Genomic DNA, 15487 nt, shown 5'->3' with positions numbered 1-15487 from the left:
TAGACCTGTGAGCTTGCTGTAGTGAGATGCATGTCGAAATATAAGAATTTTTTTAATACACTTTTTATATTTTAATTCTTTAAAAATCAAAATAAAATCAATGCTAGTATTAATACATGAAATGACAATATATAATATGTGTGTGTGGCACTTACACCAGAATAACCAGAATAAATCCTTATGAAAATCCTTATGAACAAAGGTAGTGAAAATGCCCTAAAAACAGCTTAGGGTTCTAAGGGTTAATAGACAGATAGTTTAATAGACAGATAGTTTAATGGATGTTGATACACATAGTTTAATGAATGTTGAAAGTTTAAAAGTTAAATGTAGATAGTTTAAAAGTTGTTGATAGACTGATAGTTTAATGCGTGTTGATAGACAAATAGTTTAAAGGCTGTATATAGGTAGATAAGTATAAGTAAGTATAAGTATATATACTTTTTTGATCCCGTGAGGGAAATTTGGTCTCTGCATTTAACCCAATCGGTGAATTAGTGAAACACAAACAGCACACAGTATACACACAGTGAGGTGAAGCACACACTAATCCCAGCGCAGTGAGCTGCCTGCTACAACAGCGGCGATCGGGGACCAGTGAGGGGTTAGGTGCCTTGCTCAAGGGCACTTCAGCCACCCACTGGTCGGGGCTCGAACCGGCAACCCTCCGGTTACAAGTCCAGAGTGCTAACCAGTGGGCCACGGCTGCCCAATGATAGTTGACGATAACTGACAGTTTGAATGGCTCTGATGTTTGCTAGCAGTTATGCTAACAAAGCTAATTATTCTGACCAAGTTACTTAGCTAACTTAGCTCATGTTTTCTAGCAGTTTTGTAAAAAATGCTAACATGCTACTTATGTGATTTAGCTAACTTCGCTAATCTTTTGTAGCAGTTTTGCTAAAAATGTTAACATGCTAACATGCTAAATATGCTAACCATGTGACTCAGCTAACTTAGCTAATCATTTTTAGCTGTTATGCTAAAATGCTAATTATGCTAACTAGCTAACTAGCTAGTGAGGACTTTTATTTTGAAACAGTTGAAGGTAGAGGATACAGTTGATGGGAGTCATAGTTGACTGACAGTTACAGCAGTTGAGCAGTTGAGCAGTTGAACAGTTGAGCAGTTGAGCAGTTGAACAGTTGAACAGTTCAAAAGTTGAATAGTTTAAAGGGACTTTTATTTTGAAACAGTTGTGGGCAAAGGAGGCAGTTGAAGAGGATCTGTAGTCTTAATACAGTCAGTAATACATACGTAATACATTGTATGCTTAAAGCCTGAGACAGATGCTGCAGGTGGCCTGAACACCTGTGGCCGGTTGCACAAAGCACCTTAAGTTTTTTCCCTTAAGTATGACCCTTAAGACTTAATTTCTCCTCAGGTAAGGGATTTACTTAAGGGCGTTGCACAGAATACCTTAAAATGTTTCCTTAGTTAAGGAGAAACGTCAAGGGATTTACTGCACTGAAAGGGATTTTCCGGCATGAAAATTCTATAGTTTCCACGGAGATTGTTCAACAGTTGTAGCCTAGCTAACTGCCTTTGCCGCGATGCCGTTAGTTAACCCACCGAACACAGTGCTTATTTCTTATCATTCATCTTACCTTAATAATATTAGCGGAAATTATCCAGGTAGCAAGTAAAACATGTTATATACATGAACTGAACAATACTAGTTGGCAAGTTAGAAATGATCCTGACTGTCATCAGTGCACCAAAGTTTTGCCTAGCGAACCGAACCGAAGCTCATAGGCTAACAAGACATCCACATGAATTGTTAACATTAGCCTACGTAAACCAAACAATAACAATACGGCATGTTTCTGATAGGCCTATCTATTTGACAGAGGAAGCATATTTTTATATTGTTTTGAATGGTCAAAAGTAGTTAATAAACTTCATTTATTAGCATCAATTCAGTTAATAATATGGTTAAGGTAGAGTCAGATGTCCCTTAGGATTTTCCCCTTAGTTAGACTACTAAGGTCTTTTGTGCAACAGTTTAAGGGATTTCTTACAAGATAAGGACAAACCCTTAAATACTAAGGGAAAATGTTAAGGAACCTTTAAGGAGAAAACTTAAGGGTGTTTGTGGAACCGTTTTTATTTTAAGGGACCCTTAAATCAGATTTTAAGGGAAAAACTTAACTTAAGGTGCTTTGTGCAACCGGCCACTGGCATAGGATTCTAATTGCTCTATTGTGATGTCATAATCTAATGTTAAGTCAATGGGGAAATTTTAGTAGTTTTTAATTAATAGTTTAAAAAGTATAAAAGTTACAAAGTTGATTGAAAAATACATAGTTAAAAAATACATAGCTGAAGTCACCTAAGTAAGACCTACGCAATGCAGTTTGAACAAAGTTTCTACGTTAAACGGTTGAAGCCGCATTAAACGCACAAAAAGCGTTAGAAGAAGAACTAGAAAAGCATTTCCTAAAGGAAATATAGTGCATGAAAATATGATGTAAAATATGCAGAGTAAAAACAAACTATATTGGTTGCTAGGTAGATGAGGTTTAATATAGTTGGAATGACTGAACAGTTAAATAGGTGGATAATTTAAATGGTTAAATTATTTAGGTTGTTAGTTATTGTTATTGTTAGTTGACGATAACTGACAGTTGGAATGGCTCTAATGTTTGCTAGCAGTTATGCTAACTATGTTAACAAAGATAATAATGTTAACCAAGTTACTATGCTAACTAGCATGCTAACAATATTAAAATGCTAACTATGCTAACCATGTGACTTAGCTAATTATTTTTAGTAGTTATGCTAACTATGCTAACTAGCATGCTAACATGTAAACTATGTTAACCATATGACTTATCTAATTTAGCTAATCATTTTTAGCAGTTATGCTAACTATGTTAACTAGCATGTTGACTTAGCGAACTTAGCTAATCATTTTTAACAGTTATGCTAACTATGCTAACTAACATGTTAACCATGCTAACCATGTTACTTAGTTAACCTAGCTAATCATTTTTAGCAGTTATGCTAAAAATGCTAACTAGTATGTTATTAATGTTAACTATGCTAATCATTTTTAGTAGTTTTGCCAAAAATGCTAACAATATTAGCAATGCTAACATGCTAACTATGCTAACCATATTACTTAACTAACTTAGCAAATCATTTTTAGTAGTTTTGCTAAAAATGCTAACAATGTTCACATGCTAACTATGCTAACCATGCTAACTAAATACAGTGGGTAGGAGTCATAGTTGATGACAAGTAACAGTTACAATGGCTGAACAGTTACAAAGTTCAGTAGTTTAAAGGGTTAAATTGTTTAACAGTGAAATATTGTAGTGAGGACTTTTATTTTGAAACAGAGGAAGCAGTTGAACAGGATGTGTAGTCTTAATAGGGCCAGATTGTATGCTTAAAGCCTGAGACTGGCAGTTGATCCAGGTGGCCGGAACACCTGGCATAGGATTCTAATTGCTTAACGGCTCTATTGTGATGTCATCAGCCCATGTTTTGCCCAATTCTGAGTAGTTTTTAATTAATAGTTTAAAAAGTATAAAAGTTACAAAGCTGAAAAATACCACGCCCACATGTCCTAAGTAAGACCTACGCAACATAGTTTGAATGAAGTTTCTACGTTAAACGGTTGAAGCTGCATTAACTGCGTTAGAAGAAGAAAAATAACTAGAAAACACAATTCCAGGGAATTACTAGTGCATGAAAATGCAAAACACATGGTGTGAAATATATTGTTAAAACAGATGATGTGCTAATTGGCAACCAACATGAGGTTTAATATAGTTGGAATGACTGAACTAGGTAGATGAGGTTTAATATAGTTGGAATGACTGAACTAGGTAGATGAGGTTTAATATAGTTGGAATGACTGGACAGTTAAATAGGTGGATAGTTTAAATGGTTAAATTATTTGCTAGGTAGATGAGGTTTAATATAGTTGGAATGACTGAACAGTTAAATAGGTGGATAGTGTAAAAGGTTAAATTATTTGCTAGGTAGATGAGGTTTAATATAGTTGGACTGACTGAACAGTCAAATAGGTGGATAGTTTAAAAGGTTAGCCTGAGAAACTGATAGGATGCAGGTGGCCTGGCCACCTGGCCTAAGATTCTAATTACTTAACGGCAGTCTTAATAGAGCCATATTGTATGCTTAAAGCCTGAGACAGAGTATATAGTTTAAAAGTTAAATGTAGATAGTGTAATGGATGTTGATAGACAGAAAGTTGAATGGATGTTGATAGGCAGATTGTTTAATGGATGTTGATGGATAGTTTAATGGGTGGATGAGTGAATGGTTTGAAGAGGATGAATGGATAGAAAGTTGGATGAAATGTGTCTTATATCCTTGTAGAATGGAGAAACACAGAGAGAGTTGGTCTAGTTCAGTAGAAAGCAGTTGATACAGGTGCAATCAGTTGAACTGATTCTTTGATGGGGCCTAGATGAGCAGCTGGAAGATGATCCAGGAACAAATCAAGTTAATTAGTCCATTGTGATGTCATCAGCCCATGTTAAGTCTATGGGGAAATTTTGAGTAGTTTTTAATTAATAGTTTAAAAAGTATAAAAGTTACAAAGATGAAAAATACAAAGCCCCCATGTCCTAAGTAAGACCTACGCAACGCAGTTTGAATGAAGTTTTTACGTTAAACGGTTAAAGCTGCATTAACTGCGTTAGAAGAAGAAAAATAAGAAGAAGAATAAGAAGAAGAAGCCTAGGAAGAACAGTAGAGTGCATTTTCATGCACTCTAATAAAATGCCTAGGAAGAACAGTACAGTGCATTTTCATACACTGTAATAAAATGCCTTGGAATAACAGTACAGTGCATTTTCATGCACTGTAATAATATTAAGAATAATTCGGATAACAATAGAGTGCATTTTCATGCACTCTAATAAGTTGCCTAGGAAGAACAGTACAGTGCATTTTCATGCACTGTAATAAGAAGAAGTTGCCTAGGAAGAACAGTACAGAGCATTTTCATGCACTGTAAAATGCCTTGGAATAACAGTACAGTGCATTTTCATGCACTGTAATAAAATGCCTAGGAAAAACAGTACAGTGCATTTTCATGCACTGTAATAATAATAAAATGCCTTGGAATAACAGTACAGTGCATTTTCATGCACTGTAATAAGAAGCCTAGGAAGAACAGTACAGTGCATTTTCATGCACTGTAATAAAATGCCTTGGAATAACAGTACAGTGCATTTTCATGCACTATAATAATATTAAGAATAATTCGGATAACAATAGAGTGCATTTTCATGCACTCTAATAAGAAGTTGCCTAGGAAGAACAGTACAGTGCATTTTCATGCACTGTAATAAGAAGAAGTTGTTGCCTAGGAAGAACAGTACAGTGCATTTTCATGCACTGTAATAAGAAGAATTGATAACAGGAAGAACATTTTCATGCATTTTAATGCAGTGCATTTTCATGCACTGTAAAATGCCTTGGAATAACAGTACAGTGCATTTTCATGCACTGTAATAAAATGCCTAGGAAGAACAGTACAGTGCATTTTCATGCACTGTAATAAATCGGATTAACAGTAGAGTGCATTTTCATGCACTCTCATAAAATGCCTAGGAAGAACAGTACAGTGCATTTTCATGCACTGTAATAATCGTAAGAATAAGAAGACTTGAAAGAACAATACAGTGCATTTTCATGCACTGTAATAAGAAGAAGCCTAGGAAGAACAGTACAGTGCATTTTCATACACTGTAACTAGAAAACGCAATTCCAGGGAATTACTAGTGCATGAAAATGCAAAACATATTGTGTGAAATATATTGTTAAAACAGATGATGTGCTAATTAGCAACCAACATGATGAGGTTTAATATAGTTGGAATGACTGAACAGTTAAATAGGGTGATAGTTTAAAAGGTTAAATTATTTGCTAGGTAGATGAGGTTTAATATAGTTAGAATGACTGAACTAGGTAGATGAGGTTTAATATAGTTGGAATGACTGAACGGTTAAATAGCTGGATAGTTTAACCCTTAGAACCCTAAGCTGTTTTTAGGGCATTTTCACTACCTTTATTCATAAGGATTTATTCTGGTCATTGTAAGTGCCACACACACATATTATATATTGTTTTTTTTCAGCAGAGTCTAGGCTATCTGCCATCAGTTCATGTGTACTGGCATTGATTTTATTTTGATTTTTAAAGAATTAAAATACAAAAAGCGTATTATAAAAATTCTTATATTTTGTCATGTATCTCACCACAGCAAGCTCATAGCTCTACATGCATTTCATTTGTGTGTAGGGCAGACTGTCCTGAATCAGGCAATATAATTGCCATGGAGGGATACTCTGTGGCTGAGTAATTTACAGAAATATGTGGTGTGTGATTTACGGAAATAAATGCCATTTTTTATTTAGTGATGAAAAATGACCTTTCTGCGCTCCATATCTGTGACACGAACTGATCTGACCTGACTTGACCCGAGTTTGCGTGTTAGCCTGCGTGTGTATGCACTCATAATGATTGTCAACTTTATACTGCATTGCCATAAACAAAGTAAAGGCAAAAAAGGTGTTTCTTTGTTGAACAAATTGGAATGCAATGTGAGCCTTGAATTGGATGCCATGTAGGAATTTGCTAGGATCTCAAAACCGGATTATGAACATGCTTTGCCATAGAGAAACACACAATAGCGTTGGATTATAAACATGCTTTGCCACAAAAACAGACAAAAACGTGGGGTAAGTCCAGCTATATGAAGTTATTATTTTGCTGTCACTTCGTCTGTTTTATAACAATAAAAACAATTGTCCCGCAGCTGCGCTGCTTGGACCCCTAATAATAATGCAAACAGTTATTTTCCACAGTCACAACTCCCACACAGTCCAGGACAAGACAAGACAAAACAAGACCATCTAACCATAAAATCAAGCCCATCAATCTCAAAGTCCTCTTTCTGCACCATGCTGGGCAGTCGGGGGATGGAGAGAAGGAACCCAATCTATAAAAATTAAAACATTAGGGAGAGCAAATAAACACACGTTCAATGCAGTTGCACACACCAACTTTAAATGGAAAAAATGGACAAATCTAAAAGATGAGCCAAAGTTTGATATTCAGGTTCAGTGGGTTCAAGGAAAGCTACCAAAGGTATGTAGATAACACAACAGGAGGGAATACGAGAATCCAGGTGTTCCAGCTCAGTGCGAGCAACTTCTGTCAGAAAATCTGGCAGTCCCATCATCCTTCTCTTCTCTGAGGCAAAAAGAGAACACTGGTGTTTTCAGTTTTACGTTCATCTTAAAATGGATTCAATTAATTTTTACACTGTATTCCACTATCACAATTAATAAAAAAAAACTATACAAACTAAAATATTTAATTTACATAACTATTCAAACCTTTAGTAATGCCCCTTTCAACTGAGCTCTAATGCATCATACATCTACAGTATGGCCCAATAATGGCCCAGTACAGTCAGGGGCGGCGCCAGCTGATTTTGCCGAGGCTTCAGCCTCGAATGTTTTGAGTGTAGCCCCGAATGTATTTTGCAAAGTTGACTAACAAATATGAAACCATTATTCCGATCGAGCATTGAAACTTTGAGATGAGATGGACCTATTTATCAAACATAAAAGCAGGACACAGGTTTCCTCTCACACTCTTTTATGCAGCAGATCTAACTTTAGATTTAACTTTATTGTCATTTAGCAGAGTACAGGTACAGCGCCAACTTGAACGTTACCATAAAACATAATTTGGAACATATACATATACTGTACGCTACTTAGAGCGAGAGTGAGAGAGAGTCAGTCAGTTCCAGGGTTCAGGTCCTATTTGGTCTAAAAAAGTTATAAGGCAAATCATAAAGGCAACAGAAAAGACAAGGAGGTGGTGGAGTAATGTGGAAGTGGGGGTTGTCGAGTTCTCGTCATTTAGGCTACAAATTCAGGTTTGTGATCAGCCTGCCCAGCACTCACTCGCCTACAGTTTGGAGCTGGCCAAACAGTGCTGGCCTATCTAAGTGAGTCTTCAATGATTAGTTCTCTTTAAACATGAACCATATGATGCATCTTGCTATTTAAAACTACACTTTGCTAGGTGGCTATAGCAGGCTATATAGTTTGTTTTTATAGCAAACAGAAATGTCAAGATAGCAACATGTCATTACATCCTTTAATTGTCAAAATATTAGTGTTCATAATATGCAATCAATGTGGCACAAATGAGGCTAGAGTCGGTGGATTCAATTATGAAAAGTGAGAAGGAAGGGCAGGCAAAATGGGAATTATGAGGACCGTTTAGACTCTATGGGCTAAGCCCCGAATGTTTTCAACTGCTGGCGCCGCCCCTGGTTACAGTGCAAGGTCGAAGTCAGTGTCAAATCTCAAACTGGTTCTTTCTGTTTCCCCAGATAAAAAACTGGTTAGTAAACCATTTTCACACACAGGTAAGGGTTGGAAAATGTGGTATGTTATGCATTTCTTTACTTTTATTACTTTGTTACTTCCAGTCTTATGTTTGTGTGTTTACTTACTTTCATCAACAGCAGGGTCGACATTTGGCTTGATGGTAAAGCGGTTTTCAGCCACGCTGCTCTCAAAGTCAACCTGCACAGAACAGTTGATAGTCCAGAGTTTCTCAGAATAAAGTGATGTGGGCCACTCAAAATAGTGCATTTGTACCTCAAAGAGGTTGTTGTTGGTGTGGTTCATCTCATTACTTTACTACAAGATTATGCAAAAACTGCCAGCCCAATTGTCATGCGACTTGATGGAATGGTGAAGCAAGGACGAAACCATTAAAGGCTTTGACTCACAGGCCAGCTTGAAGAACTTAGTTTCACTTTCACTAACATTGGAAGTTACTACATTTTGTCATGGTGGAGGTCTGCACCCTCCAAGTGCATTTCTAGTTTAAAAATATTATGTAATGTCATAATGATTCATCATCTGGTGCTGTTCTATTGCACTGTTTGAGTAGAGTGTTGGTAATCACTTTTGATTAAAAAAATGGTTGGGTACAGTGGGCAGTGCTTCGATTTGGCCAGCTTCCCTCGCGGTCCGCGCGCGGTATCACGCGGTATCACGCGACTTTAATTTATATTTTTCCAGTGACGCTGCAACAACCCAAACAACCGGCAGATGTCTCAAGTGAGCAGGGTGTCTCGTAAAAAGAAATGGAGCCTGGACAACCCTACACAGACTTCACTACAGACTTTAGCAGACTGGTTTAGAAATAATTTAATAGCCAGAAATATGCCTGCCCTGCCCTAATAAAGAAATATTTGGTTAACTGCGAGTGAATCCCGTTTGCAGCCGTAGAAGAAACGCAGGACAAATTAAACATTCCGGTTTTCTCCGATTGCAACGATGATAGACAGACATCATTTGGACAAAATATAGAGCATATTAACCTCCGTTGCTCAGCCAAATGTCTTCCTGTTACGTCCTCTTATCACGGAGTTACAGGCGATAAACGATTTTTGATGGTCACAAGTTTACTTCATTAGGGACTGTTCGTTATTTATTTAAGGGGCTACCGGAGGAGTTTTGGGAGCATTAGTCAAAAAAGATGTGACCCTCCCTCGCCAGCAAGAAATTTTTCTATGACCCTCCAAAGTGATTATGAAAAAACGCATGACCCTCCCCTTCAATTTATTGATGCCTTCTGTAGGCTACTGGGTCAATTTAGCTTGCATGCTACCACTCCTTTCTTAAAAAGCCTTGAAAAGGCTGTCATTTGCACAATTTCATAAATAATCACCGGGACCGAAACATAGCCTACCTGTCAACTTTTTCTGGGTTCATCACGTACTGTATTTTAACTTTTTTTCCCCGTCTTGGGAGGAGCTGCAGGGCCGTCGCAAGGGGGTGCAAGGCCCTGTGTGAACTTGACGAGGCCCTTTTCACCCTGTTCTTGCATGAAATCATGCGATAGCCTATTGACGGTGCATTTTAATAGTAGGCTAAAGGCTACACCAGCTTGTCTTTAAGAGGGGAAATTTCACATATTTGGCCATAAGCCGTTTATCATAGGCTATCACGAAACAAACTACAAAGGCGAACACTTTAACAGGGGGAATGAATTGGGCATGAATCATGCTGCGCTATTTGTCAATGAGTTGAAACACACATGACTATTGATACATTATGCACTATGGACACTGGTCTGTAGGCTACCATTGGACAAATAAATGACATTGACTCGCCATATCCTGACTCAAACATCTGAAAAAACATCTTCTTGATTTTTGCTGCAAACTCAGCAATGAAATCATAGGCCAGCTTGCAGGTAGCCTACGTCTTTTTCATTTCATAGAAGGGTGGATGGATGCAACCGCGAGGACGGCAATGAGTTGTTAACAGACATGAACCAAGACATATAGCCCAGCAGCAATCTATATAAAATAACACATACTTGAAGTACCATACATGATATGTTGTCAAATATTGTAGTCGTGGGAAGTTTACATTATTTAAGCTGTAGGATGTTTCATTCGTCCCCCTTAAATAACTCTTGAACGGTTTTGTTCAGAGCTACATGCAACTGCTTTCGACAAAGGACAGATGTATGTTGCTAGTGACAAAATATTAACTTTCAGTGTTTTACGATGTCTTTGTCATGGGGAAGTGTTTTACTTTGAGAACATTTCTAAATTCACCTGACACTAATATTCAAAATGTTGAAAACTATTTCTGCATAGCCTATAAGCAGTATAAATGCAATGTTAGTTGTAAACAAACGGGCTACTTGGTGAGGCTTGGCCTCACAGATGCGCTCGTGCCTTAGATGGCAAGAAAAATCTTCACGATATAGGCCTATTAACTGACCGCCCGATTCACGTTGGCTGGGGGGCAGGGGGGGCCATCAGACATTTGTGCCCAGTTAATCCGGCCCTGCCCCCAACAAATCACACCTTGTGACAGCTTAAAATAAGTCGAGAGGACTCCTAACTCACAGGCCTATTCACAAACCGTTTTTGTGGCTTTTCGCCATGTTTTGAAATCCTATGCGGCCCTATGCAGAGCTTCCAATTGTGAGGAAGCAATTTTGCATTGTTGGCATAACTAACATGCAATAATGTCACCAACAACAACCAAAACTAGGCTACTCATTGTCAACATGTAAATTAAATGTAACATTATTGTGAATCAAATTAAAATGTTCTCTTTTGCAAACGTAGGCCTAGGCATAGGCATAGTAACAGATTAATTTAATAATGTTACAAAGATACTACATCAATCCGTATGTTTCATTAGGCTACTAGGCTATTTGTTTTGCCTTACTCTTGATTCATTTAGGCTAGGCCTTTTTATTCAGTTATTCATCATTTTCCGTCCTTGTGTAGCGCACACATTCTCAGACCTGTCACCTGCCACTCATCGTAAGGGAGGTGTTTGGAATCATTCCCCTGTTACAATCATCAGCCAATCAAGGTGGTCACTTCAGTCAAGCTTGTGCATGAGTAATAACGTCATCCATAGCAACGAAGACTCACTCACTCTTAGTCAAAGATTCTAGAGTGCTCAGCTCCAGAATCTGTTCAGGAGTTGTAATTTTTCCTTACTAAGAGTAGGTCGGAAAGGCTTTGTGAATAACTTAATAAGAGAAACTCCTAGCTAAAATCTTTTATTGCTATTTAGGAGTAGCCTACTCCTAGTGGTAAGATAAAAGGCTTTGTGAATATGTCCCCTGGTGTCTAACCCATTTACACAAAATAATGGTCGAATATTAGGCTACTGATGATCATTGTTATTTAAGAACATGCAGTACGCATAGGGCACCAAAAATATCTTGCTTGTAAAAAATCATCATACCGCACATTGTGGCGGGTCTGTTATTTAACCTACTTACTGTAGGCTGCGCAAACCACAGGCCTTTATTTTGGGCAAGCCTGCATTCGAGGCAGGCCTTCTGCTCCTCCTCTTGCCCCCGATACCACAGCTGTGGATAGTGTGTAATGTTCAAGTAATAACACAATCCGATGTGTGTCTCAATTGTCCCCCGCTGACCACCTCATACATTTCTCTAGATTTTGCAACGACCTTACATGACACAATGGGACACAGAATAATGTTTGTAATGATACTAGTTAGGCCTACGTTCAACAGTAACATAAGTTTAATGAGCTATTCATTGTCGAAGGTGCATGGTGAAGTGAAATTCTTACTTGGAAAACAAACATTTGCCGATATCATTGAATAGGGGATAGGCCTACTTGTTTATTTTTTATGTAGCCTTCAATGGCCAGTTCAGACAAAGCCGAAATTATAAAATTTGTATGGTTATATTGCTTGACTTAAATCCCAGAGAGTAGGCTACCGCACCCCACAGTGATGGGCCTAGCGGTCTTACGCATTCAGTGTGGGGTATAAACAAGCTGAGAATTTAGCGGTGTCGTCTGCCTGTCACAGACGTGGGGAGCTGAAGCTTGGGATACAGTTACTACAGTAACAGTATTTTATTTTACTTCTTTTTTTTTCACTTTTATAAAGGCTTTGTTTGAATGCTGTTGGAACAAATAGTACTTGATTATAAAGGCAACTTTCTGTTGCAATATTCTGTGTGTTCTGGACTGCAGGTAACTTGTTAAGCCAGTGGTTCTCAAACTTTTTCTTTCATTCCCCACTTTGATCAAGGGGGCATTGACTGATGATAGTGGAGATAACGTGTTATCCCGAGGCCTTTGCAATTCAGCATCTCCGATGGTAGTCTACACTATTAAAAATATAAGTTTTCGATGTCCCAAACGGAGAGCCATACTTTATTGTTTTAACGATCTCTATGCTACTCACCAAAATGTAGGCATGGGAACATGATGAAGTATCCAACTGTCGTGTGTTAAATTATTGTTATTACGAGCCAGTGGTTTTCAAACATTATGCGTGACTCGGACATCTAACGAAATGCAACAGACTCATCGTCCTTGCATTCGCAAAATGAGGACATACAGACTGCTCAGATAACAGGTGTACCTCCAGTTACGCACGGTTTTAGTCAAGTCATTTAAATGTGCTGGTGAAACAGTTGTGTACTCTATTGTTATTTATCCCCTATTCACCCACGCCGTAAATTCTGTGGCGCAGTGCTGATGGCAGCCGCCATTACGCAGCAGTTATCAGTCCCCTGTCCAAGAGTTCGAATTTGGGTTAAGCGTAGTTAGCTTTGGGAAACGCACCCCTGATGTAGGGCAGCCGTGGGCATTATAGGGCAGCCGTGGCCCACTGGTTAGCACTCTGGACTTGTAACCGGAGGGTTGCCAGTTCGAGCCCCGACCAGTGGGCCACGGCTGAAGTGCCATTGAGCAAGGCACCCCTCACTTCTCCCCGAGCGCCGCCGTTGTAGCAGGCAGCTCACTGCGCCGGGATTAGTGTGTGCTTCACCTCACTGTGTGTGTTCACTGTGTGCTGTTTGTGTTTCACTAATTCACCGATTGGGTTAAATGCAGAGACCAAATTTCCCTCACGGGATCAAAAAAATATATATACTTATATACTTATGTCCAGAGCCATATAAAGGTAAAGGCTTTGTCTGATGTGTGATCAGTGGAATATGGGAAGGGAAGTGGCAGTGTTTTTTTGCGCGTCTGCAGAAGTCAGCCAAATATGAATGTAATTCTGCGGCATAAAGCAGATGTATTTTTTATTGTACAGAAAAATAAAAATAACATGTCAAGCAGTCAATTGACTACATTGCAGTCAAGAAGTAGGGCAAATTAATTTACGAAACCAAAACGTGGGCCATGGTTGTCTAAGCCTCTATTGCGTAGCCTGTTAAAAACGTCGCCAGATAGTATTAAATCGGCAACAACAATGTTTTCTGCAGAAGCCTACTCAAGGCTACAGATTAATTCTGTAGTTGCGTTACCCCCAACACTGACAATAATGTAGACAGCAAATTAGGCTGGGATTACTCTCGGCAACAATTATGTTTAATGGTAGCCTCCTGCTTTTACAGAAGGGGCGGCAGGCAGAGCGATGTACAGTAGCAGAACGATGTACAGTAGCAGAACGACGCACAGTGGCTGAAAGTGGTACTAAAGCTTCACGCAGCTTCACGCCTCGTAATGCGCGACTGAAGTGGTCATTTGAAAGCGATGCCCACTGTAGGCTGACTAGCTGTTAATTACGAAAAGCTACTCAGATCATAAGCCAAGCAAAACTCTGGATGGCCTAACCACTTTGCTGATGAGAGAAGCAATGTAGAACAGATCATCTGTGAAGTCAGCACTAATCTCCTGAAACAGTTTGATGGACTGAGGTAATGAGCGTACAGTGTCTCTGATGCAAACAGCACTGTATACCGTCTGTAGAGGAGAGACACATACATATTATGCTCAATATACCACTGTACACATGACAAAACATATCTAAACATATCACATAGCCAAATTACAAACATAATGCATTTGAGTGCTATCAGAGGTGTGTAATTCATAAGGCTGAAACATACCTTGTAGAGTGACTGCCAGTCATTAACTTTTGTATGTGAAAGAGCCATTCTATGCAGTAGTGTCTGAATAGAAACATAAAGGATGACCACTTTACCAGCTACAAATAGGGAAGAACAGGGCATTTCTATATGTAAATATGTTGTTTTGTGTTGTATACTGAATTTACATGCTTGCTTAGTGTCTATGAGTATACATGACATTATATATTCAGGGGTTGTGTGATGTCCTACTGGAATGCTCCGAATGTTGCGCAGACAGCTCTGCAGAATCCTGAATGTGTCTAAGTTACGAGGAGTTGTGAAGAATTGCACAACCTCTTGCCTTCGATGTAAAACAGTAATATCACGTGTGGGCTGCAAGAACCACTTTCTAAGAGGCAAAAGAAAAAGACTGATTAAGATTGATGTGTGTGATAAAAGACACACAGCAAAGAGACTGAATAAAATTCATTTTTTAAAGTTATCTACGCTACATGTCTGGTTGAAATGGAAAGTCTGTTAAAAATATTGATTACTATTTAGAGCCAAAAATAGAACCCTTCACCATGGCATATGACCCATGTCATTTACTTCAAATTGAGCTTTACTGTTCTGACATACATTGCTATAAAAAGTCTCTACAGAAAAAAATGTCATCCCTGTATATAACAATGCAAATATTTAAAACAACTATTATTGTATAGATCAGATCATTTTACAAAATGCAGTGCTTCTGAAATACCAATACAAACACCACAAAAAACAACACAAAGGGTGTTCAAGACTTCATCAATTGAACCAGAGATGTTTGATGAAGTGATAGTTACCGTAGCAATTTTGAACCAAACTTAGATTTACAGCGATTCAGAATTCCTGAAAAAAAAAAGTAAACATAGATTTAAACCGCACCACCAGACTCACCAACAGCTTCATACACCAGGCTGTTAGGATGCTGAACTCTCTCCCCCCTTTCCCCCCTCCACCCTCAGCTACATAACATCCTGGACTTTGGACCCACAATGGCTGCCTTGCACTACTCCACTTGCACTACTCCACTTGTACACTTTGCAAC

The 15487-nt window shown here is 38.5% G+C and overlaps 1 protein-coding gene across 10 annotated transcripts in view; it reads right to left on the bottom strand.

Annotated features, from left to right (window-relative positions):
- The window catches only part of msh5 (mutS homolog 5), a 90626-nt gene that overhangs the window by 23739 nt on the left and 51400 nt on the right, over nt 1-15487 (bottom strand). For 9 of the 10 annotated variants that reach the window (XM_048261801.1, XM_048261802.1, XM_048261807.1 and 6 more), the window contains 7 exons: nt 15243-15288; nt 14668-14806; nt 14437-14499; nt 14162-14290; nt 8519-8591; nt 7127-7236; nt 6902-6982 (listed from right to left, as the gene is read on the bottom strand). In XM_048261801.1, the coding sequence (XP_048117758.1) occupies nt 6902-6982; nt 7127-7236; nt 8519-8591; nt 14162-14290; nt 14437-14499; nt 14668-14806; nt 15243-15288 (641 nt within the window). The remainder of the gene's footprint in view (nt 1-6901; nt 6983-7126; nt 7237-8518; nt 8592-14161; nt 14291-14436; nt 14500-14667; nt 14807-15242; nt 15289-15487) is intronic. The other variant, XM_048261808.1, reaches the window with a different exon arrangement.

The sequence above is a fragment of the Alosa alosa genome, chromosome 13, assembly GCF_017589495.1.
Source record: "Alosa alosa isolate M-15738 ecotype Scorff River chromosome 13, AALO_Geno_1.1, whole genome shotgun sequence".
Lineage (NCBI taxonomy): Eukaryota > Metazoa > Chordata > Actinopteri > Clupeiformes > Clupeidae > Alosa > Alosa alosa.
Note: the sequence above shows the minus strand (reverse complement) of the source record. Positions and strands in the feature narration are given on the sequence as shown.